General features: G+C 49.1%; 1 protein-coding gene across 1 annotated transcript in view; it reads left to right on the top strand.

Annotated features, from left to right (window-relative positions):
• The first annotated feature begins 20,710 nt into the window (after positions 1–20,710).
• Positions 20,711–22,673, top strand: part of FBN3 (fibrillin 3) — a 112,424-nt gene continuing 110,461 nt past the window's right edge. The window contains exon 1 of the mRNA XM_063358159.1: positions 20,711–20,880. Coding sequence (XP_063214229.1) covers positions 20,711–20,880 — 170 coding nt within the window. The remainder of the gene's footprint in view (positions 20,881–22,673) is intronic.

Raw genomic sequence — 22,673 nt, 5'->3', positions numbered from 1 at the left:
TGGGGGGGTTCAGCCTGGAGAAGAGAAGGCTCTGGGGAGACCTTTGAGCCCCTTCCAGTCCCTGAAGGGGGCTACAGGAAAGCTGGGGAGGGGCTGTTTGCAAGGGCATGGAGCCATAGGACGAGGGGCAATGGTTTAAACTAGAGCAGGGCAGGGTTAGATCAGACATGAGGAAGAAGTTCTTTACACGGAGGGTGGTGAGACACTGGCCCAGGTGGCCCAGAGAGGGGGTGGAGGCCCCATCCCTGGAGACATTCAAGGCCAGGCTGGATGAGGCTCTGAGCGACCTGATCTAGTTCAAGCTGTCCCTGCTCAGTGCAGGGGGTTGGACGGGATGGCCTTCAGAGGTCCCTTCCGACCCAACACATTCTGTGATTCTATGAAATGCACACACGTGGGATATTGTTTCTTAAATGAGGAGACCGACCCTTGAATAGACTCATTGTTAACCCTTCAAGCACAAGCAGAGAAGAATAGCCAGTTCTGGTCTTTAAGAGGGGTCTTCAACCCGCCTGAAGCCATCGGGGCACCAGCACAAGATGTGGCCAACAGCGCTTGTGGGTGACACGCTGGTAATCGGCCTGTTAGCTCCCTGCTCCGTGCTGCTGTAGAGGGATGCTCACGAGCGCTGACAGGCTCCGCTGCCCGCTGCAGAACACTGAGCACAGCCCTGCTGTCGCAGATACAACAGCAGCTTTGGTGAGTCTGCTCTTAGTCTTTTTTTAAACATACAGACATATCAGGAAAGTTTGGAGTATAGATTTGGACAGGAATGCCCAGGGAAATAGTTTCAGAGGAGGAAACCCAGGGGAAATGGGTATTAAGATATTTTTAGCTGGAATTGTCAATGCCATAGTTGTCATTTTTATCTGGATGAACAGCCTGGGGAGGGACCGGGAATTCGTCACACATCCAGGAGTGATGACATTTGCATGGTTATACAGCTTCACAGAGCCCAGGGCCAGAAGGGACATTAGATCATCTAGAGTGACCTCATATATATCAGAGATTACTGAATTTCACCCATTTATCCTGGTACTGAGCCTAATCCCTCCACTTGACTCGTGCATTTCCTCCTGCAAGACATCCAGACTTGCTCAGAGGCATCAAGGACTGGGGAATCCGTGGCTTCCTTGGCAGTTTGTTGCAATGGCAAATCACTGTTACTATCAAAAATGCTTTCCTTATTTCTTATTTGTAATCATCCGACTTTGCATCCAGCTGATCATGGTTTTTTCCCCGATGAGAAAGAACTCTCTTTTAACCCGCATTCTCCCCTTCCCCTGGTGATATTCCTGCATGGCAACCAGTTTAACCCTCAGACTCCCTTTTATTTCGATAAACGGAGCAGATTAGCCTCCCAGCCTTGTGGCCAGGGACTTTCTTCAGGCCTTTGATCAGTTTTGCAGCTCCGTTTTATAGCCGCTGTGCCTCAGCTCACTCCCTTTGATGGCCCTGTCCTTATCCTCGTCAAAGATTTGTCCGATTTGGGGTCTGCAGATGTTCCTAGCGGTACTTTCACATTTTTATCTGCGCCTCTGATGAAAGCATGGAAGGACGCAGAGCCATAAATATTATTATACGCTCACAGTCCGTATTGATGACTGTCTTAACTCGTAACCTGTTCAGTACCCACCCTACCGATGCCGTTTGTGCAGTGTCTGCTCGGCCAGCATTTTCCCTGTTACACCCACACTGCCCTTGAACCAAACTTGTTTATGAAACCTTACTAGTGCAGCAAGCTCCAGCCGTATTGACCGATGTTAGCTCAACCACTACCCTTTAACTTGTCATTAAATGACTCCCACACATCTTTATTACAGACAGCAGAGGGAGCAACACAGGCCGTACCGTTAAGCCTGTGTTACTCAGGAAGTCATCTTCGATTGTCGTTCTGTTCCTTCGGGCTTTTAATTCCCCGTCTCGGTGAAAGTCTTGAACATGGACCGTAACGAAAGACTCGCGGGAGTGGTGGCACACCAGCACCTTTCCTGGCAGAGCTCCCGGTCCCCCCACCAGCTGCACCAGCCCTCCAAGGCCAACATCCACCGCCTGCACCATGTCAGACGTCAGCCAGGAACTGCCTTTTTCAAGCGAATAAGTCATGTAGGTGTTGGCACTGAGGAAAATTCGCTTCTACTGTTAGTTCACAGCTGGCACCAGGCAGAGAGAGCTGAGAAGAGAGAGGGTGTTTTGCACCTCCCAGGGAAGGCAAAGAAGTCAGAGCTAAACTATTAGCTCAAACCTATGTATGTTAAAAGGAAACAGATTTGCTGCTGGCTCTTGGTTTATTCTCTCATTACATTCAACTGGAAAAGAGACCCTGCAGGCGACGGACTAAAGACATTCAGGTTACTATGGCCAAACAATGACATCAGCTGATAGACTAACTCATAACAGAGGGTGATGGTGACTCGCACACGACCCTGACAAGCAGAGCCTGTTAATGAGCCAAACGAATAAAAAGGAAAATCTATTTCCCCAGACCTTGAAATATTAATAATATTTGCAAGAGGACAAAGTAATGATGCAACTCCCAAGAGACACAGGATGATCTTCTGCCAGACAGCCCAAGACACAAAGACATCTGCTGCGTGTGTTTCTTGTGAGGACGCTGAAGGCTGCTCTGATCTCATGGGCTGAGACAGGAATCCTGCGTCCTTCTGCTGCTGGCCCTTCGTAGATGGCCATTGTAACGGAGTGGTTGGTGGACCCAAATTTGTTCTCATCCCTTTTGGTCTGTCTGTGTTTTTCAATAATTCATTTCAAATGCATCCTGAAGATTTTGGGTTCCTCTTAGACAATAGGGTTAGACCGGACAGACCCTTGCCTGGGGCTGGCCGTTGGTCTGTGACAGTCCGAGCCGATACACGGCTAGTACCAGGTTTGGACAAGCCAATGAAGGGACTTCCAGCTGGTTACCATGCACTGTTCAGGGGATAACTGAGGTCGTGGTCCAGTTTAGATATCACTGCCTTGTTCTGGGGCAGGAAGACAGTTTAAGGGATCTGGATGTGATCCATGACGTGACGGTTGTTTTCAGGGCAGGAGAACAGACCTTGTATTAATTTGAATGGAGCTGCATCCCCCTTCTTTTGGTGTAACATGACTTGTGGGCGGCCGAATGGGGCTTTGCTCAAGCGTTTAAAGTGCTGCAGTTTACTGCAGGGAGAATCCAGGGCTGAATTTGCTGCCTGGGATGGTTTGTTGTCTGTGGCACTGGACTGCAGTTGTGTGATGGTAAGGCTGTTCCAGCACACGCTGTACTGTTCCAGCTCCAGTGTTGCCTGTGTGGTCTGGCAATGCTCGTTGTACAGATGCAGTTTTGTGCAGCACCTTCTGTGGAGGCAAATCTTGGGACAAGATGTGAGGAAAAGAACGCCCGGGCAGTATGAAACCTGAGAGAAGTTTGCATTTACCAACTGGTGCTGCACGGGCAAGCAAATCAAAGTCTGTGGACCTCCTTGAACAGAACAAACCAACCGCTGTATGACAGATGACGTGTCACCGTAGAAGAATTAAAGAGGGTCCATCCAGGGCAATGCAGCCGCATGAAGCAATGCGTGCCCCCTCAGGCGGTGATGAACAATCTGGCTGGGATATGATAGAATAGTTTGGGTGGGAAGGGACATTTAAAGGCCATCTAGTCCAACCCCCTGCCATAAGCAGGGATGTCTTCCACTAGACCAGGTTGCTCAGAGTCTTGTCCAATTGACCTTGAACCCCTCCAGGGATGGGGCATCCACAGCTTTTCTGGGCAACCTGGGCCAGGTTTTCTCATCGTAAAAAATGTCTTCCTTATATCTAGTGTGAATCTTCCCTCGTTTAGTTTAAAACCATTACCCCTTGTCCTATTGCGACAGGCCCAGTAGCCCAGTGGGCTCTTCAGTGCAGGGCTCCACCTGAATGAACGTACCGTGCTTCTCAGCAGGTCGTTTGTCCAGCAACCTTTCCAACAGGTCCTTTGGATGCAGCCACACAAGTTCTGGAAGTAGAGTACTCGACACTAAGCCACGCCACACCACTTAGCCTTGGGGCCAAAGAATAGTGCCTAGTCCATTTAGTTGCTAATATGGACATAACTGCTGAGAACTTGCGTACAGTTTCCAGCGCCAAGAAATAACTGATAAATTTCACATGGCAACTCTCCACATAAAGTAAAATGTGCCGTAGTTGAAGTCAATCACTGAAATTCCATACAAAACCCTCCCACTGCCCTTCTGCTCTACCACATTTCCTCACGAGATGTTTAAACCTGCTCCCATCCAACCTGTGGAGGGTGACCCGGCCGTACGTCCACCTTGATGTGCCGCTTGATTTTCTAATTATTCAGGAAGGTTATGGAAGGGCCTGTCTCTCGTATTCTGCAGCTGTAAGCTGCTGAGATGCTACGATAGTTCAGCTGGTGAAAACAAAAGGTCACCTAGCAAAACTAGAGATGATCCCATTCCATCTGTAAATCATTAAATGAAGTTTTTCGATTAAATATTTGCTAGTTCAGGGTGAGTCTTTCCTCGTGCTTTTTCAAAGAATAAGCTCACACATTTAGAGCTTGTCTGCAGTGCTTTTCCCTGCCCCATGCGGTATGCAAAAATACTTTAATCTGACCTTAAATTACAGCCAGCTCTGAAGCAGAAGGCTGCAGTTATTTGACAGCGTAGATCATTGCCTTCAGTTTCAGAAGTAGATGCAGAAAGAAGCGCTTGGGGAAAAAGCAGGTGCTTATGGCGAAGTTGGATTGTGGTTAGGCCGCTCTCAGTACGATTGGCCAACATTACTTGTGCTGCTGAAAACGGACCGCTTGCTGGGTACGGGAGAATGACTCTTAACATGTTTTGACAGTCTCGGTGGTATGTGGGAGCCTGGTGGCCATATGTGCAATAGAAGTTGACAAGTAGGATTTTATTTAGCTTGCCATGGTCAGGGAGCTGAAATCTCCGTTATAAATAATTTGCTCAGAGATGGGAAGACTTGAGTGAAAACACACAGGATTTCCCATCTTCTGTGTTAGAACCGGGCAGGACTGAAGACAAGCCAAGACAGGACGTAGCGCCCAGGGGGACTCCTCCACGTGCGAACGTGTAGGAAGCGCGGCGTAAAACCTTCACAGGACATCCACGACTCCACCCAGGGGTTCATCTAGCGCATCCCTGGGCAGACACACAGCTCCAAAACCAGTTTCTTTAAAACTGTCTGCTTTGAGTAGAGATTGTACAGAGTTCGAGAAGGCATCATGTGAAAGAAAACTATTAAAATTATTAAAAGGGAAATTATTAAAAGGCATAATGTGAAAGAATATTATTAAAAGGCAAAAGGCCTTTGCTTGAGAGTGAGTAGAGTCCCAAGAAAGAGCCAGCGTTACAGTGCGGGATCCAATCAAGGAAGAACAATGCTGCTTTGACACAGCGTTCTGCATAACTGCAAAAATTATCAAACATAAATATACTGTGCTTCATGTTTGCTTTTAAAGCGCTTTACAGACCTTGGCTTGCTAGTCAGCGGAAAGCTCTAGTGCTGGGTCAGAGGACACTTTCTTTTCGGGGACATTTCCAGAATTTACTAGGTTGAGATGGGTTAAAAATGTCTGCATTTGAAACACCCATTGCCAGTCCAAAGAGGGATGGTGGGAGGATCCCTCATGGCTTGTCATTCACGTTGCACGCCTCATACTCTGCTCTTGCCTTTGGGAGTCCTGAAGAATCCCTCGTTCGAACGGCACAGTACCAAACATGAACAAAACTTCAGAGCTGCATGGCCTCCACCAACCTGAATTGTTTTGTCTACTGAGAAAGGAAAACAAAATACGATATAACGTCATGCATTGGCAGAGAACACAACAGATGACCTCACAGGTCTTTTCCATGTGAAAAAAAAATCATACACAAGACAGCTTTTATTCTCCAAGTAATTAACCCAGCTGCTTTCACCTTTACATAATGGGATGCTTGTTATTTGCCCCTCTGCAATCCATGAAGATGTGAATTCAGTCTGGAAGTGGGACTGGACAATGTGTGAGGGGGCACCTCATTTGGAAAACACTCATTAGTCACACAGACCGATGGTGCCTTGAAAGCCAGTGGAGCACCTGGCTCTGGACACGCACAGGGGACTTTCTGGATCTGTGGTTATCTCTGCTCCGCTCTTGCTCAAGACTGAGATGTCTGTGAGACACCCTCCTTCAGGACTGCAGACTGTGAGAACTCCTTCATACCATAAAAGTCCCAAAAGATCTAAAATCCTGCTCCTCCAGCACAGGTGATGTTCATGACAGGGATATCAGAATAGCGTCAGCTCTATAGCACAGGTCACCTTAGCGCAGCGGTGGACTGGACCTGGGCCCAGCTCACAGAGCAGCTTTATCCAGACCCCAAGAACCCTGGCAGCACACATAGTTTGGTCAAGACTTCTCATTTTCTCCTCCCAAAACTGCCCAAAACTCTTCAGCCTTTGGTCACTAGTTGATCTCCCAGCCTACCCCTCCTGCTTAAAAACCCAGACAGACAGAATTTGAGATGGAGCTGGCGTTTTAATCTTAAAACCATAGGCTTGTGTAGGCTGGAAAGGGTCTCCAGAGATGTCTAGTCAACCACCTGCCCAAAGCAAGTCCAGTTTGAGCACATTGTCAGTCCATGTCGAGTGGGAGTTGCCTCCAAGAACGGAGACTCCATCATCCCTCCGTGCCTCTTCACAGTGTTTGACTAGTCTTTGTACAAAAAAGCTTTTATATCTGAGCAGAACTTCCCTTGCTCCAACACGTGTCCATTGCATCTTGGCCTTTCACTGCGCACCTCTGATAAAACTGTCTCTGCCTTCTCTGTACCCTCCTGTTAGGTGGCTGGAGACGGTACCAAGATCCTCCTCCCTCTGCCGTCTCTTCTTCTCGCTGAACAAACTCATTTTCCACAGCCTCTTCTCATACATCGTGTTCTCCAACCCCCTGACCATCTCAGTGGCCTCTGCTGGACATACTCCAGTACATCAGTGTCTTCCTTGTACCGGGGAGCCAGAAACTGGAGACAGTGTGCAGATGTGGTCTCACAAGTGCCGAATCGAGGGGAAAAATCACTGCCCATGACCTGCTGGCTGCACTCTTGCTGATACAGCCCAGGATGTGGTTGGTCTTTCAAAGATGATGGAGAGCAGCCTCACGACAACTTTGGCCAGCGCCATCAGCACCTTCAGATGCATCCCATCTGGTCCCCTGCGTATTTTTGTTTGGGGGGGAAAAAAAAAAGTCGAAGAAATATTAAAACGTGAAGTTCTCAATCTCCAAAACATATATGTCCTTTGTTTTGACTGAAAGAATTTGTGGATGGTTCCAGAACTTCAAACAACATTTTTTTCAGAAAATTTGCATTCCACAGGAAAATTCTACCCATCACCATTTCAGATCCGCTTGCAAACTTTATGAAATTGAGCTTATCATAATTTTAACTGATCTGTCCTTTGTTGCATGGTGTAAAAAGACCAGTAACCACTTTACAATTGAAAAGGGGGAGCCCTCGCCCTCTGCTCCCCTCCTGACCCTCTCTAGTCCCTGTGGGTTCATTCCTTTGCTCTGTCTCCTCACACCAACTGCTCTGGGCTGGGACTGTGCATGAGCACGGACATGTTTTTTACTCATTTGTTTGAACTCGAAGGAAAAAGAAGGACGTTCTCTCCCCTGAGGAATGACTCCGACCTGTGCCTTGCTCACGGCTGCGCTCAGAAGCGTGTGGATGTGCTTGAAAAGCAGGCGCAGAGCTCTGCCCGATCTTCGTCCTCAAGATAAGCTAGCTGTGGATTTCCCCACACCGATACTTCTATGAAGTGAGTCGTAGGAAAGGATATTACAGCTTTCCCTAAAAGTATCCTCTTGTTTTCACTTGAAATTAGTTCACATGGAATTTGCAGACTTTGGACCTTCCACGGGGGAAGTACGCTCATGTGGTGACTTGTGGATTGCTGATGTCCTAAAGAAAATTCCAGCTTCTCTATCTGAAAATTGTTTTTAGGCTTTGCCTTGGCAGACCTAAGCAGTAAGTGGCTGGAAATCCTGCACACGGCATTGAGCAGAAGTTCCTGGGATCTGGGGAGTTGGTCCAGTGTTCTCCATCTGTTCCAGCACCGTTGCCAAGTTAAACTTCTGTGCTACAGATTGCACAAAGGGGAGAAAAGAGCTACAAATGAAAAAAAGAAAAAAAAAAAAGTTTGAAAATGGGGGACTTTTTGAATTTAACCAAGGGAAAGGAAAGTAACGTGGGCCTCTTTGGGGCTAGAGCAGAGAGCTGTGGTGGGGAGACTTCCCATCTGCCTGGAGGTGACCATTCCGTGGCTGTGAGATTCCGCCCCCCCCCACCACGAGCGAGGGCTGGATGCAGACCCCAGCCCACCTGAGGGCAACAAGAAAGGTGTTTGTATCCCTGATTTGAATTTCAGAGGAAATGGAGGGATCGCCTTACTCCTGGCAGGAGAAAGAGGCAATTTTCATTCTAAATAAGGCAGCTCCCATGTCAAAAGTTCCACAGTGAAATCCCACTGCACTCACTGCATGGCTTTTTATGAATAAAATCTTAATAAATGTCCAGTGCTTGATTTTTCGCAGCAGACTTGCCTGGCTTTGATCTACACTTGCCTGGGCTCGGCACGGCTGCTGCTGCCTGCCAAGCTAAAGAGAAAAAAAGTTACTTTCCTTAGGTTTAAATAAAAGTGTGTTTTTTTAAACACTTGGCTGTTGAGTTGCGTGTTATACATCATGCCTCGGCCCCATCCCTGCTCTCCCGATCCAGAGCGCACACTGAAACAATTTCCCTGTGGTTTCCCTCCTTGGTGGAGTCGAATTCCTAGAAAACAAAAGGAATGTTGCAACTGTGGTCACAAGCTCTAAGACTGCAAATCTTACACACCGACGGGAGCCTTGGCTCGAGCAGGACACTGATAGCAGCTTATCAGGAGTGGGCACCTCGGGTTTGATCCTTGCTGCTGGGGCCGGCCAAGCAGACGGGTCTGTCCGGTTTAGTAGACATCCCGGTTCCCACAGGAACATAACGCCTCACACGTGTCTGCAAAATTAGGGAATATTTCTACGGCCCTGGGAAAGGCAGAAAGCAGCGAGGATCTGATCGCCTTTGTTGGCCTCTTGCTCCCATCCCTGAGGTCAACTCCGAGCTTCCAGTGACTTCCAGTGGCAAACCCATCAGGACCTGGCTCTGACCCGGTCTTATCTAAACGCCCCTGATGAAAACCCAAAATCTCGGGATGGCGTCCAGGCTCTCATCCAAGTTAATCCACCTGGAACTCAGGCAAAGCTGATAGAGCCGAGGTTCATCTCGTTGGTGTTCAGGCCATGGCTCCCAGCCCAGCTGGACCCAGCTTTCCTCCATCTGCCCCAGAAGGCTGATCCAGGTGGAGAGGTGGGCTGGGAATGAAGTTTTCATGCCCACCAAAGAGGTAATGCTACTCTTTGGGCTTGTGCAAAGCAGTGTGACAGCAGTGTCAGCATGTCCACCGCCCTATGGCTCTGTTCCTTCCGGTGTCCCAGGCTTCTGCCGCAGCAAACCAGGAAAACCCTGGGAAGGAAGCAGTTGGCAAGTGTCGTCCGCCCAGGCATCCAGAGCACAGGGCTGTCCCCTGTAGCCAGCACGCGCTGCCCAGGTGGGATCCTGTCCTGTTGCAGAGGGAAACGTGGGCTCTTCTCATCGCTCTGAAATGACTCCAGCGGGACCTGAGCAAGACCAGCCCCACTGCAAGGGCGAGGCCACTCCAGGCTCCGTTGGTGTCTATGTGCCATCCAAAATAGCGGTGGTTCCTCTGCCAGCTTGGAACTGAGCACTGGTAGCGTGAGCATCAGAGAGACCGGAGGATTGCTCCTGCTCTGCATGTCCAGAAGACAGCTGCCTTTTTCTGCCCGACCTCAATCTTTTCTGTCCGTCATGAACGAGTATAAAATCTGGACAATGTGATGCAAAGGGCAAAGAAAAGAAGTAAGTGCCACCCACTGCTCTGTGTTTGGCCTTTCAGCAACTCTGGTTTTATCAGGCCTTTCTGCTTTTGGAAGTCTATGAAACAGAAGACCACTTTAACTACTAAAACACTCTTGTTTTTTGCACGAGCAGCAGCAGGACCTTTCACATCCCACTCTGTGAGCTGTGAGCAACAGCAAGGCTGGTGGTGGTGGGACATTACTGTCCTGCGTCTTTCCCCCTGGTGCCCTCACCTTTCTCCTCTCCCCCCATCTCCCACAGCTTCTAGCGCCTGCAGTAACATCCCCCACCAATGCCCCGAGTGACTGGGTTGCTCTGTGCACCAGGAGGTGGATGGTAGTGCCCTCTCCGGTCCCTCTGCTGCCTGTCACTTGCTGTGCTGGCAGCCAAATGCCTGTCCAAAGCCACCAAGCAAACTCTGGCTCTCTAGAATTACCATGAGTAATGGTAAAGTGTGCCCACTGGGGACATTTGCAGTAAGATTCTCCTCCTCCCATAGATCCTGCTATAGACCCTCTTACATGAGTTGGAGAAGATCTTATGGAAGAGCATTTTTTCATAAAAAAAAAAACCCAAACTTGCTTTTTTGTGGGCAGCTCCTCCAGGGCTCGCCCCAGGCAGTGACGGATGGATCTGGAGACTTTGAGGGCTGTTTCATGCCAGCGTGCGAATGCACCTGGGTTGTTTGAAGTATCAGCCATAGGGTGATCCCTTGGGATAGTTTGGGTTTTTAGGTGAATTTTAAAGGGCATCTAGACAATGCGCAGGAGTGGAGACATGCAGTATTCCGGGAGGAGCCACTGCTATTTCCCTTTGTCAGTAGATGGGCCACCTTGATCCCCTTTAGGGCATCAGCTGGCCCTGCCCCAGGCAGATGGCTGCCTCCTATTAACTGCCCACCCCATCCCAGGGTGATTAATGACGGAGAAAATTTCTGGGGGTGGCAGTAGATTCATTGCGGTGGAGATCAGAGAGAGTCACATTTTCATGACAAAGGCGAGGTACTGGCACACCACTTAACCCTTCCCCGCACAGCCTACGCCGCTGGGGCCTTAAGTGGGGCAGCGGTGCCCAGCACAGCTTCTCCAGCGTTTTAAACCTCATTCCCTGGGCTCATCCGTTCCCTTCTGCTGGCTGCGGGAGTAGAATCATAGAATCATAGAATTGTTGAGGTTGGAAGGGACCTTTAAGATCATCGAGTCCAACCTTTAGCCTACCCTGACAAGAGCCACTTCTAAACCATGTCCCTCAGTGCCCCATCCACCCTTTTTTTAAACACCTCCAGAGATGGTGAATCCACCACCTCCCTGGGCAGCCTATTCCAATGTTTAATAACCCTTTCAGTGAAAAAATGTCTCCTAATATCTAATCTAAACCTCCCCTGACGTAACTTGAACCCGTTTCCCCTCGTCCTATCACTTGTCACCAGGGAGAAGAGGTCAGCCCCCATCTCTCTACAACCTGAACACATGAAAACAACATGAACAAAGAGTTCATGTCCTGAATCCTAGCGCCTTGATGTCCACGCAGGACCTTTTTTACTATATGTTTTAGGCAAACAAATGTTACTGGACTCAGCCAAAGGTGAGGCAGCAAAATGATCTGGGCTGCATTATTTAGAATGTCAGATAATCATTCTGTGATTCATGTCAGAATGTCAGATAATCATTCTGTGATTCTCTAAGGTGATAAAACAGTCCGTTTTGATGTTAAAACCCTGTTGATCATGCTAGACTGTACGCTAAACTGCAAAGCAAGTGAAACAGTTAACGTTGTAGAACAATTTCCCGGAGGAAACCTTTGTCTGAATTTGTTCCTGACTGTGTTTAAATGCTTCATGTGGTGCTGCTGGCTTCCACTTTTGATCTTAAATAAGTTATGAAATTTGATGAGAAGTTTCTGGAAATTCCCTGCGTCTGTTTTTGACTCCTATTCACTGCAGAAGCATGTTTCAATGGAATATGGCATCGTGCCCCCACTTGGGGGTGTAGAAGCCGAAGCACAGAGAGATGTCGTGATCATCCCTCAGCAGACCTGAAGAAAGACGGAACTTGTCTCTTGGGCTCTGTCTTGATCTCACAAAAATCACTTATGCTGGTAGAGCACCCAGAAACAGCATCACAAGCATATTGGCTAGGTAATATTACGTGTCACTCATGCTCTCGGGGTATGCTGAGAAGGCTTTTGCCACAGGAAAAGCACAAGCAGATGCATCTGCCCAGACGATCAGCCATTCTGCTGCCGTGCCAGGTTTATCTGGACATGGGTCCCTGCATGCCGGCTGCTCGGCCCCTGCCACACCAGAGCCTGAATTGGAGGGTTACTGCTTTGTACTGCCAGCAAACCCAGCCTGGAAGACAACCCCGGAGCTCTGTTTGCTTGCAGTGAAGCAGATTCAGGGGATGTGACTTCCCATTCCACTACCCAGCTTGTGGGAGCCTGGTCTATCTCTGGACGAATCCTGTTCTTAGAGGGACAGGACTCTGGCCACTCTGGAGCGGCTGCAGGAGAAAGGGATGCTCTGCAGGTTGTTCTGGGCCCGAGGGACACCCACCTGTCTTTCAGGAGGAGTTCAGGGCTCGCAGCTCCATCCCAGGTGGAGCATCTCTGGCTCCCTACCAAGGAGAGGTGGAGCCCGCAGTCACCTTTGCACAGACATGGCTATCTGGCTTCTTAGCATCCTTCTCCTGGCCTCCTCCATCCCCACCGTCTGAGCAGCTGGTCCTGGTGATCACCGCTCTGCCCGCAGGCAGCATCTCATGCTGCATGGCACCACCAAAGCTCTCAGGTAGTGCAGGTTTCTCAGCCGCGTCCACTTCACCGTGCCATCCTCAGACCATTATACACCATTCCCTTTAAATAAAATCTCTTAATTTCTTAGTTTCAAAGCTGGAGCGAGCAGCTGTGGGCTTGCCAGGACACAGCCGTGCAGGGAGCTTGGAGCAGCAGCCTAAATCCCACATTCCCTGACCTCAGTTCTCAGCAAGAATCTGAACATAAGAGGCTGATCTTGATATTTGGTTTTTTTCTAAATGACATCACGTTTAAGAACTGTTGCTGTCCTGACAGCAATTGTGTCATCTTGCAAGAAGCAACATGTCCTAATTTTAGCAAACGCGTTTTTTAGATTACACTCGGTGAAGTCAGAACTGGAAAAGCTAAAGCTACTTTAACTCAGCTTTGCTGTGTGTTTTTGACGATCACTGATATGACTGAAGACACCAGCTACACTTTTATGCAGAAATATAGGAAAGAGGGGTAATAATGTGTAACAGCAGAACTGGCAATGGTGAAAAAGACAGAAAAAGCCAAATTCCTGTCTCTCATTATACTTATATTCGTAAGATCCTGATATCGTGTATTGCCCAAAGAGCCACGAAAGAGCCAAGTCCAGCGTTAAAAAGAAAGTTGAAGTTAACAACTGTCTAGGTAACTTTAAACATCCTCCTCTGTGCATTTTCGTGATTACCTCGACATCAATTAACGAGGATCTCCCGCTATTTTACCAGAGGAATGTCACGTGCGGTGCGTGCGATACCTGGAGCTCACCAAAATGAAGAGATGGGATCTTTTTCTCTGCCCTCTCAGACGGTCCTATGCATTATTTATTGCCCGCAGCTCAGTCCAGGCGCACAAGAGACATGGCAAAAATTGCCGGACCAATACTACAAAAAACTTGTAAATCTCTACTGAGTTTGCCAAATAGCTTTGACAAATAATGAATTATTTGCAAATCTTTCGTTTCACTAATCGTAAAATTATCTGCTGCACTTTCTGCTCTCAAAACAACATTTTAGCAGCTTGAATAGATATAATAATTTAAAATTAATTAAAAACCCCTCCAAAACCAAAAGTAAGGGCATTGTTTAAAGTCAAATTATATGTTTATGTCAAGCTAAAATGTTCATCAAACCACCCCTAAATGGGTCTTCCTTTCTCTTCCTGTATTATTCAGTTTGTCCAGTGCAGCAAAAAAAAATGTACAGCTCTATTCTAAGCACATAATTAATAATAATAATTAATTACAAGCATTTTCCACTCTGCTTCACATGTTAGAACTGAAACACTTCACAAGTAGTTTATCTTCATGACAGCCCTGTGAACTAAGGCGAGGCGTTATCCTCCTTTACAGGCAGGGATCTTAAATGCGGCGCAGTTGGCATGAAAAAATATTTGCTAATTTTGAGAGGCTGGCAACTGATTATTTTCTAGGATATTAATTTTACAGCAGATCGCCCGCTTGCAAAAAAGTTTGGGCCCTTGGAGTTTTCAGTGGGTTATAATTTGGAAGGCACAATGGCCAAGCTAAGGAAATTTCCCTAACTTAATTATGTTTGTTAGTTAGGCAGCGTTAGTTAAAATAGTGGTTACTGTTCCTGTCCTATAGCAAACTTTGCTCCAGCTGGATCTGTTGTGTGATTGATACTTATCTGCCTGTTATTCCTACAAACAGGGATTCTCCATTTGACTCTTAAATACTGCAGAGGGGCAGCTGGTTTTTATTTAGGGTAATTTTGTGTGGGCTGCTTGGGAGTGCATTTAGCTGTCCTGCTGCTCCTCACTCTTCTGAGCTTTTCCCTTGCAGAGTGTTCTGGACCAGGGAACAATCCAGCTGACAAACATCAAATGTTCCACCACCTCTTGTTTCAGAGGGGGCTGATGCGCACCCCGGTATTGCTTGAAACAAAGAAGACTTTCCTCCAACTCTTTCTCCCATCCCCAGCTTGACGTCTGCCATGAAGTTACAGTGGATGCAAACAGCAGAGGTAGGTTACCAGCTTTGGGTATTCATAGAATCACAGACTGGTTTGGGTGGGAAGGGACCTTAAAGGCCACCCAGTGCCACCCCCTGCCCTGGGCAGGGACACCTCCCACCAGCCCAGGTTGCTCCAAGTCCCATCCAACCTGGCCTTGAACCCCTCCAGGGATGGGGCAGCCACAGCTTCTCTGGGCAACCTGGGCCAGGGGCTCACCACCCTCACAGCAAACAATTTCTTCCTCACATCTCATCTCAGTCTCCCCTCTTCCAGTTTAAAACCATTCCCCCTCGTCCTATGGCTCCCCTCCCTGCTCCAGAGTCCCTCCCCAGCTTTCCTGGAGCCCCTTTAGGGACGGGAAGGGGCTGGAAGGTCTCCCCGGAGCCTTCTCTTCTCCAGGCTGAACCCCCCCACCTCTCTCAGCCTGTCCTCCTAGCATCTCCGGGGCCTCCTCCAGCCCCACTCCAACAGATCCAGTTGCCTTCTCCACAGTGCCTGGGACCTGGTAGAGCCAGGAACGATTGGGGTGAATGTATTACTGCACAAAAGCAACGCCAAAACACCCAGCCACCCAGGGGGAAAACAGATGGGGAACTAGACAAACGTATACAAGTGTTTGTAACTCCCTGTGGCCAGCAACAAGCATTTGATGGCAGGGAAATAAAGAGCTGGTTGGAGGTTTGAATGAGACTTTGAAGGAGATCTTGCTGGGATGCCTGAATCCTGGGGCTTGCTATGCCCTAATCACATGCAGCTGTGCTGACAAGCCCTGCTCTAGAAAATCAGGGAGGGAGCTAAAAGCATTGTGTTCATAGAGGTTTGCATATGTTGGAGGGATTAAAATGCTTCTTAACCCTCCAGAGTGGAATGCAGAAAAAAGAGGAGTGTATTTCCCTCGCGTGGCAGTCACTTGTAGGGCTGTGTCCCACCGCAGCCCGCGTCGAGAGCCTGCAGAGAGGAGAGCAAACGCACCCGGGGAATGGTAATGAAGTGTGTTCTCTGAGATCAGTTACGTGTGAATTAACAGAGGAAGCGGATTGAGCAGGATCATGCCAGAGGTGAGACACAGGATAGCATCTATTCCAAGCACAAAGAACAGTCTTCACTAGCCCAGATACCCTAGACTGCACACCCGAATAAAATCTAACTGGCATTTCAAATGCTTTCCAAAAGTAAAGATCTGTGGTTAACTTAGCACCTGGAAAAGAAAGAAGAAAACTTCTTCATTTATGTAACACCACCTGCTTTGGACACTTGAAAGTCTGTTGTTTTTTTGGTTTTTTTTTAATATTTGGTGGTCAAAAGTTGCAGATGGATTTCTGGGAGTTTCTGCAAATATAACCAAGACCCTGCGTGCATTTTTAGGTGTCAGAATACCTTTAGCTATCCACATAAACGATGGGAGGATCACAGTATAGGACTGAGCAAGGACTAAACTGGACTAGATTGGAAAGGGAATCTTTTGCCTCAGCAGTTGTCACCAACTTGCTGTGCCCGTGAGAGGGAGGAAAATGTAGTTTCTTGAGCTTTCGCTGCTGTTCCGCTCTGTGCGATGCCCCGCTTCTGCCCTTCTCGACCAGGTGAAGTCCACATTTACTTTAAACTGAAGTAGATATGGCAGGATCAGGCCCAGGAAATAGTTTTTGTATCTCGTTGAGCTCCACGGAGCGCTGCAGACGTGTTGACAGAGCTGCATTCCTTGCAACGCTCCATTATTGGCTGCCTGTGAAAACGAGCTCTGCCTTTTCCCTGTTAGTCTCCACAAGTTTGCTGTTAATTAGGCTGAGCATCATTCTGACTTCTATAAAGCTGGTAGGGGGTTGATTAGGAAGAGCGAAAAGAACAAAGCAGGCAGCGAGGACATTTCAAAGAGCGGCAGGAGGAGAAGGGATGACAGTCTCCCTGCCAGCCTGGGGCTTGCCCTGGAATTTCTGCACCTCTGTGAACCGATCCGATAGCTGCATTTGAACCCTCATCCGCCGGGTGTAAAGAGGTAACGGAGCTCTGAGCCAGATGGTGGGATAATCGGGAGGCGTTCGCCTCACCCGGTGCGTCGTGCACAGCCGTTTGGGTTCCGTTTGGTGCAGAAACTTCTCTCTACCTCTTTGACCTGAAAAGCAGCTTGATTTTGGGCTTTCTGGGGAGAATTCTGGCACCTCCGTCTGTCCACGCTGGGGGACTTCCACCTCCTGGAAGAGCTGCGGGTGTGCAGAGGCACAGAGCAGAGGGAGCTCAGAGGAGGGAGGGCCATGTGCACTTTATTATATCTTATTTAAAGAAAAGCCATCAGTAATGATTCCTAAAGTAAGAGGAAAATTTTTTTTTTTTTCACGGTACAAAAGAGTGGAATTAGACTCAGAGCTGGCATTCAGGCAAAGTTCTCCCTTGGAAGAAATGCTTAATATCACCAACGTACTTTTTTTTTTAAATATATGTATTTTTTGCTTTTAACTTCCAAAACTTTCTCTTCTGGAGCTGAGGTAACTTTTGAGCATGAAGGTCCTGGGCTGGGTCACCTATCCTTCAAGCCATCTGTCTTTCCTTAATTGTTTCACATTAGTTGCACTAAGTACAGGAAAATGATCAGCAAGAGAAGTGACTTTTACTTGAAATCTCTTTTTTTTTTTTTCTTCCCCCTTCTGTTAACACACCATCATTTTTTTCTTTTAAAAAAAAGAAGAATAAGTCCCAAATTGAAACCGAATTATTTTTCACCAACTCTTTTGATGTGAAGCCACTGTTACTAATGCCCTCCTGCCTCCCGCAGCTCCAGCCTAAATTTGGGACAAGCCCTCACCGCATCCAGCTGAACGGAAAACGGTCCCTAATTAACCGAACCAAACGAGTCCTCGGCTGGGAAGGAATGGCTAGGTGATAATCATGTCTGCATTCAGATGTCTCTTGCTAAAACCCAACCTCTCCCCCAGCCCCTCCTTGAAGTTATAAACTTTTGGCTGAAGAATGCGGTAGGGTTGTCCTCTCGCTACTCCCACTCCTCCTGCACCCCTTTCCCCGCCACAAGGCCCTCCCCCTGTCCAATTTGGATGAGGCTGTACCTTTTCTTCTCTCCTTCAAGAGTGAGGGTTTTATTCCCTTCTTTTCTGCCCAGATCTCCACTAAACAAAGGAGCTCTGGGCACATCACCAGTTCCAGGACGTAAAGGTATTTAAACAGTTTCAGACTAAATCCAGAGCTGCATAGCTAAGAGCTGATTTCTTTCTCTTTATCTGCCTGATTGTTTGTCTGCCTAATTGTATTTTATTGTGTTTTGCACATTTTTTTTAATTGATTGATTTTAATTTGCACACTCCAAGGCATGGGTTTGAAACGTCTTTCCTGATTCCCTCCAAACTTGCAAATCAGTTTAAAATCTGATTTAGTGATTGATTCTCTCTTTGCTTTGTCAGTGTATTTCTTACAAGCGGTGTTTGGTGGAATTTCTCAGAGCTGAAAATAGATTTTTAAGGCTTTTTTTTTTTAAAAAAAAAACAACCCGCTCTTCTGATGGTGTAAATGACTTTTCCATACTCTCTTAGTAAGACGCGTGTGAACGCTCTCAGAGTACGTGCCTGTGTATCGATCATTTGTCATGCTCCTGATTTCTCTGCAAGGAAATGGGTGCATCTGGACTTTCTTCAATTTAAATTTCTGCACCAAGGCTGGAAATCTCCCGAAGTGCAAAACTTTGGGCTTTTCGTGACTACTTCTTTTTATTTTTTTTATCCCCCCCCTCCATCCGTGCTCCAGCTCGGGAGCTGTGGGAGCGGAGGAAACCCTCTCCCTTTTGTCTGGCGGGCGAGAATCGTATCCCAGCCCTCGGCGGCCAGGCGTGTGTCGGGAGCCCCAGAGCTCTCCGGGCTGCAGGGAGGGCAGTTTCTTTGTCTCTGCCTCTGCTCCCAGCCCTGCCTTTTCCCTTCCCACTCTTGTCTTTCTCATTCCCCGCGTTTGAAATATTAGAGCCTGAAAAATGCATGCCCTCGAGAGCTCAGAGATTCCCAGCCGGGACGCTGTGAGATGTGTTTTTTAGTTTGGGGGTTTATTTTTTAAAATATTATTTTTTCTTCTTTGGTTCAGACACATTTTCTGCCTTGTCTGGGCTGACTTTTTTTTTTTTTTTTTTGCCTGCTTTGGGGCTGGGCTGGAACTGCTGTGGGAAAGCAAGGGGGACAGTAAGGGGAGGCTCGGGGGCCCCGTCCCTCCCCGCAGGAGCGGGCGCCGAGCCGCCCGCAGAAAGCAGCCGAATATTTCCACTCTGGGAAGGGGAGACCCGTGAGGATTTCCCTCCTTCCTGAAGGAACAAACTTTTGGGGGCCCGAGGTGAGAGATGCTGCTTCCTGCCCCTCCGCCGGCCAGGAGGAGGGAGGAAGGGTTCCCCATTTTCACGTGCTGGGCTGGTATTTGGGGAATGGGGGGGAAGATGGGGTTGTGGGGGAGGAAGGGGTAGAGTCTGTGGAGCACCATGTGTTTTACAGAGCCTTTTCATCGGGGTTTCTCCTCACCTCCCTGCTCTCCCGGCCTCGCAGCCCTGCCTGCTCCCGGCACCCCTCAGGCCGGGCCCGAGGCCGTCTGCCTCCTCACAGCGGGGGCTCAAGGGATGGCCGCCCGGCTCCGGGGGGGTCTCTGCTGGGCCAGGGTCCATACCGCTTGCCCAGGGCTGTTCTCCTTTGCCCCCAAAGCCTCTCAGTCCTGTAAGGACTAAAATAAAGTCACTCCAGAGGTGGCCATGGGCTCTGTCTCCCCTCAGGGCCCACAGCACGGGCTGATCCCCCGCTCCCCCCTGGGCTCTGCCCCTTGGCTCTGCTCGCCCTGGGCCCGTGGGACCCCTCCGCCATGTTGCCCACCCCCGTGGGAAGCCGGGCTTGTGCCTTTTTCCCTCAGGAAGGGTCTGTGTTCATCAGGATGGACTCTCTCCGGGGGATGAGGACCTGCCCTGGTGTGATTCAGGGCCAAGCTCTGCATCTGGCCACTTCCCGGCTATGGCCATCTCATAGGCTCGGTTGCTGGCCCCAGCCCTGGGGAGCTGGCCATGTTGTGCTTGCCCCAAGATCTGTCCACAACCAAGAGTGTGAGGGGTCTCCTTGCTGACTCCATTGGCCCACTCCCACCCCTGTGCAGGGGCTTTGGACCCCATATCATCTCCTTCCCCATGGCCTCTCATGGTTGGCTGGCTGTCGCAGCTCAGGAGCTCTTCTGCATCCCTCCACCTTCTCCTCCCTCCCTTCACCCTCTGTGGAAACCAGGCTTGGCTTAGTGTACCATGTCTTCATGCTCTAGCCCCAGCTCACAGTCCTCCATCTCACGCCAGGCCACGATGACCCTTTTGCCTGCCTCGGCAAAAGGGTCCCTCTGATGGGTTTGCCAGCAGACCGCTGCCCTCAGAATTCCCGGTTATCTGGGAGGTTGTTCTCCAGCAACCTTTCTCCATGCCATGGCCTGTCTGGAGTATGATGCAGTAAACCAGAGCTGTGGGACCCGGGAAGACGGTCCATAAATAGGATCTGCTCTTTCTTGAAGTTCTCCTCTTGCTTCATAGTCCTTTATCTCCCATTCCTCCTCTGAACCAAGGCACTACGCCAGGGCAGTGCCATAACCCACCACCAAGGGCAGAACCATGACTTTTGGAGATTTTTCTCTTGGTTCCCAGCTCTTGGGAAAGAGAGGTTTGGCAATGCTGTGGTAGGGAATGATGCTGTGAATGTGTTGGCGCCATGTACAAGGAGCCAAACTCGGTGGGACTGTCTGACCCCACTGTATTAACTCTGGGGAGGGGCTGCCTGGGGGGATCAATCATTTTAAAAATGCAAAAGCCCTTAAGAACCTTGTGTGTCTCTCTTTCTTTCCTCTGTTTTTGCTTCTAGAAAGAGAACGGCAGGACGGCACCTCGGCACCCAGGGGCTGCTGCCAAAAACCATCCTCCACCAAGGCAGCAGGGACCCTCCAGCTGGAAGAAGCTTTCGGGACAGCCGGGGGAATTGAGGAATCCGTGCCATCATGGGGGTATTATGGCTGGCCAGGTTCATGCTGGGATGTACAGCAGTTATGTATGTGGAACAAGCCCAGGGTCAATATGAAGGGGACTTGCAGACAGACAGATTTGCAGGCTACGAGGAAAGACAGCCAGCAAACAGAGTGAGAAGAAGAGGCCAAGACACTTTGCGAGGGTATGTTTCATGTTCTTTTCTATTTTACAAAGCAGAACTTGGGTTATTATCATAGCGCATAGAGACCTGCTTACAGAATTACCTTTCCTTGAGCTCAGGAAGGAGTCTGCTCTGCAGACCCACGGTAGGAGGAAAGCTCATGCCACAGGGGACAACCAAGCAGCCTCCCATGGGAGCAGAGAGCTGTGCACTGAGCTCTGCGAGGGGATCGCAGCACCTTAGGGCTCACCGGCCAGGACTGTGAAGAGCCATCAACACCCTGGCTGTTTGTGGGAGGGATGGCTGTGTCTGGGCTTTCCACCATGGCTAGTGGGGATGCTGTCAGCTCAGGTTTTGACCCTGGAGTCACCTTCGCCTCCCTGCTACCTGCCAATGCATTGGGCTGTATTGAAAGGTTATTGCTTCTGACGGCCGCTTTTGCGTGATGATTGTTGCTAACGGGAAGGTGTCACACTCAGTCCCTTGTTGTGCAGCATAGCTGTGGCTTGTGGTCTCATCTGTAGACAAATTGGTGTGAGAGCCGGACCCGTGAGCATTTTCCACCTGAGGAGGGAGACAGGGCTCAGCTAGAAAATCCTGAGGCTTGTGCTGGAGCTCAGCTGTGTTTGCATGCTCTCAAGATGGTTCCTGGCCCCGGCACTGATTCAGGGTTATTTTAAGTCTCCCTGGCTGTAGTTCTTGGAAAGTGTTCCTGTGTCAGTGGGCAGAATCAGAGCAGAACGTGATACACGCGCGAAGCCTTGGCTGTGCCAGAGTCCTCCGGCACTTGCTGGGGAATGCTGCTTGAATGGGATGGAGTGCCGCGCTTTCAGCCCAGACAGTCAAATGTGCTGTGTTTGGGCTGGAGCTGGAACATAGAGCCTGGCCGTCGAGCTGCCAGGGGCAGGGCCGTGGGGCTGGCGGAATCTGCTCTTGGAATTCAAACGTGCGTGGCCACTCCCTCCTGCTACGGTGGATTTGGAAAAGATGGACGGCAAGTGTGCTGCGGGTTTGGTCTTCTCAAAACCAGCTACCAAAAGCAGCCATCGGCTCACTCACAGGGTGAGGACACCCTGTGTCTCCCCCAGTATGACCCATAAGTAATTTCACCGTGCTCCTCTCTTTGAGTCCATCAGCCCTCAGATAAAACACCTCAAATCTCTATGACTATTGGGGATGAAAGCTGTTTCTTGAAAAAGATGGGATGACAGTCTACCAGATCCAGAGACTTCTGTTCAGCCTGCCAGCCCAGGGCTGTATGTGATCGATTACTGTGCTTATAATGGGAACAGAAAGAATTGGAAGGAGTTGATGTGTGCATGGTTAATCCTGTCTCATGCAGCCCTGTGAAGAGAAAGGAAGGGCAGAGCGAGGAAACGATGAGTGTTTCCATTCCCCCTGGGACCCCGGAGAAGGTCACTGCTTTCCAGGGGTCTTATGGCACTCAGTGACTTAGGTGACCAGATCCTGTTTTCAAAAATGATTTACAGCTTAAATCCTTTAGACTTTTGGTGAGTCTAAAGGGTCCAAATCCCAAGTGCATTTTAAAAATGAAGCCCAGATGCCCAAGTTAGAAATTACTTTTGGAAACCCTTCTCTACTTTAAAGCCTCAGACATGGACTAACATTTAAGTAAAGTAATACCAAACTATCGGTTGTGTAAGTTCTTAGAGGCCACACAGTAAGTTCGAAGCGGGATCAGAATCGGGCCTGAAGTGTTTGGCTCCCAGTCCCCTGCAGGGAGCTGGGGACCACACTGCTACCTCCTTCATTTTCTCTTCTGCTTTCCTCATGCCCTCTGAAGCAATTGCTGG

Source organism: Chroicocephalus ridibundus, chromosome 22 (assembly GCF_963924245.1).
Source record: "Chroicocephalus ridibundus chromosome 22, bChrRid1.1, whole genome shotgun sequence".
Taxonomy (NCBI): Eukaryota; Metazoa; Chordata; class Aves; order Charadriiformes; family Laridae; genus Chroicocephalus; species Chroicocephalus ridibundus.
This window is presented reverse-complemented; position numbering and strand designations above follow the sequence as displayed.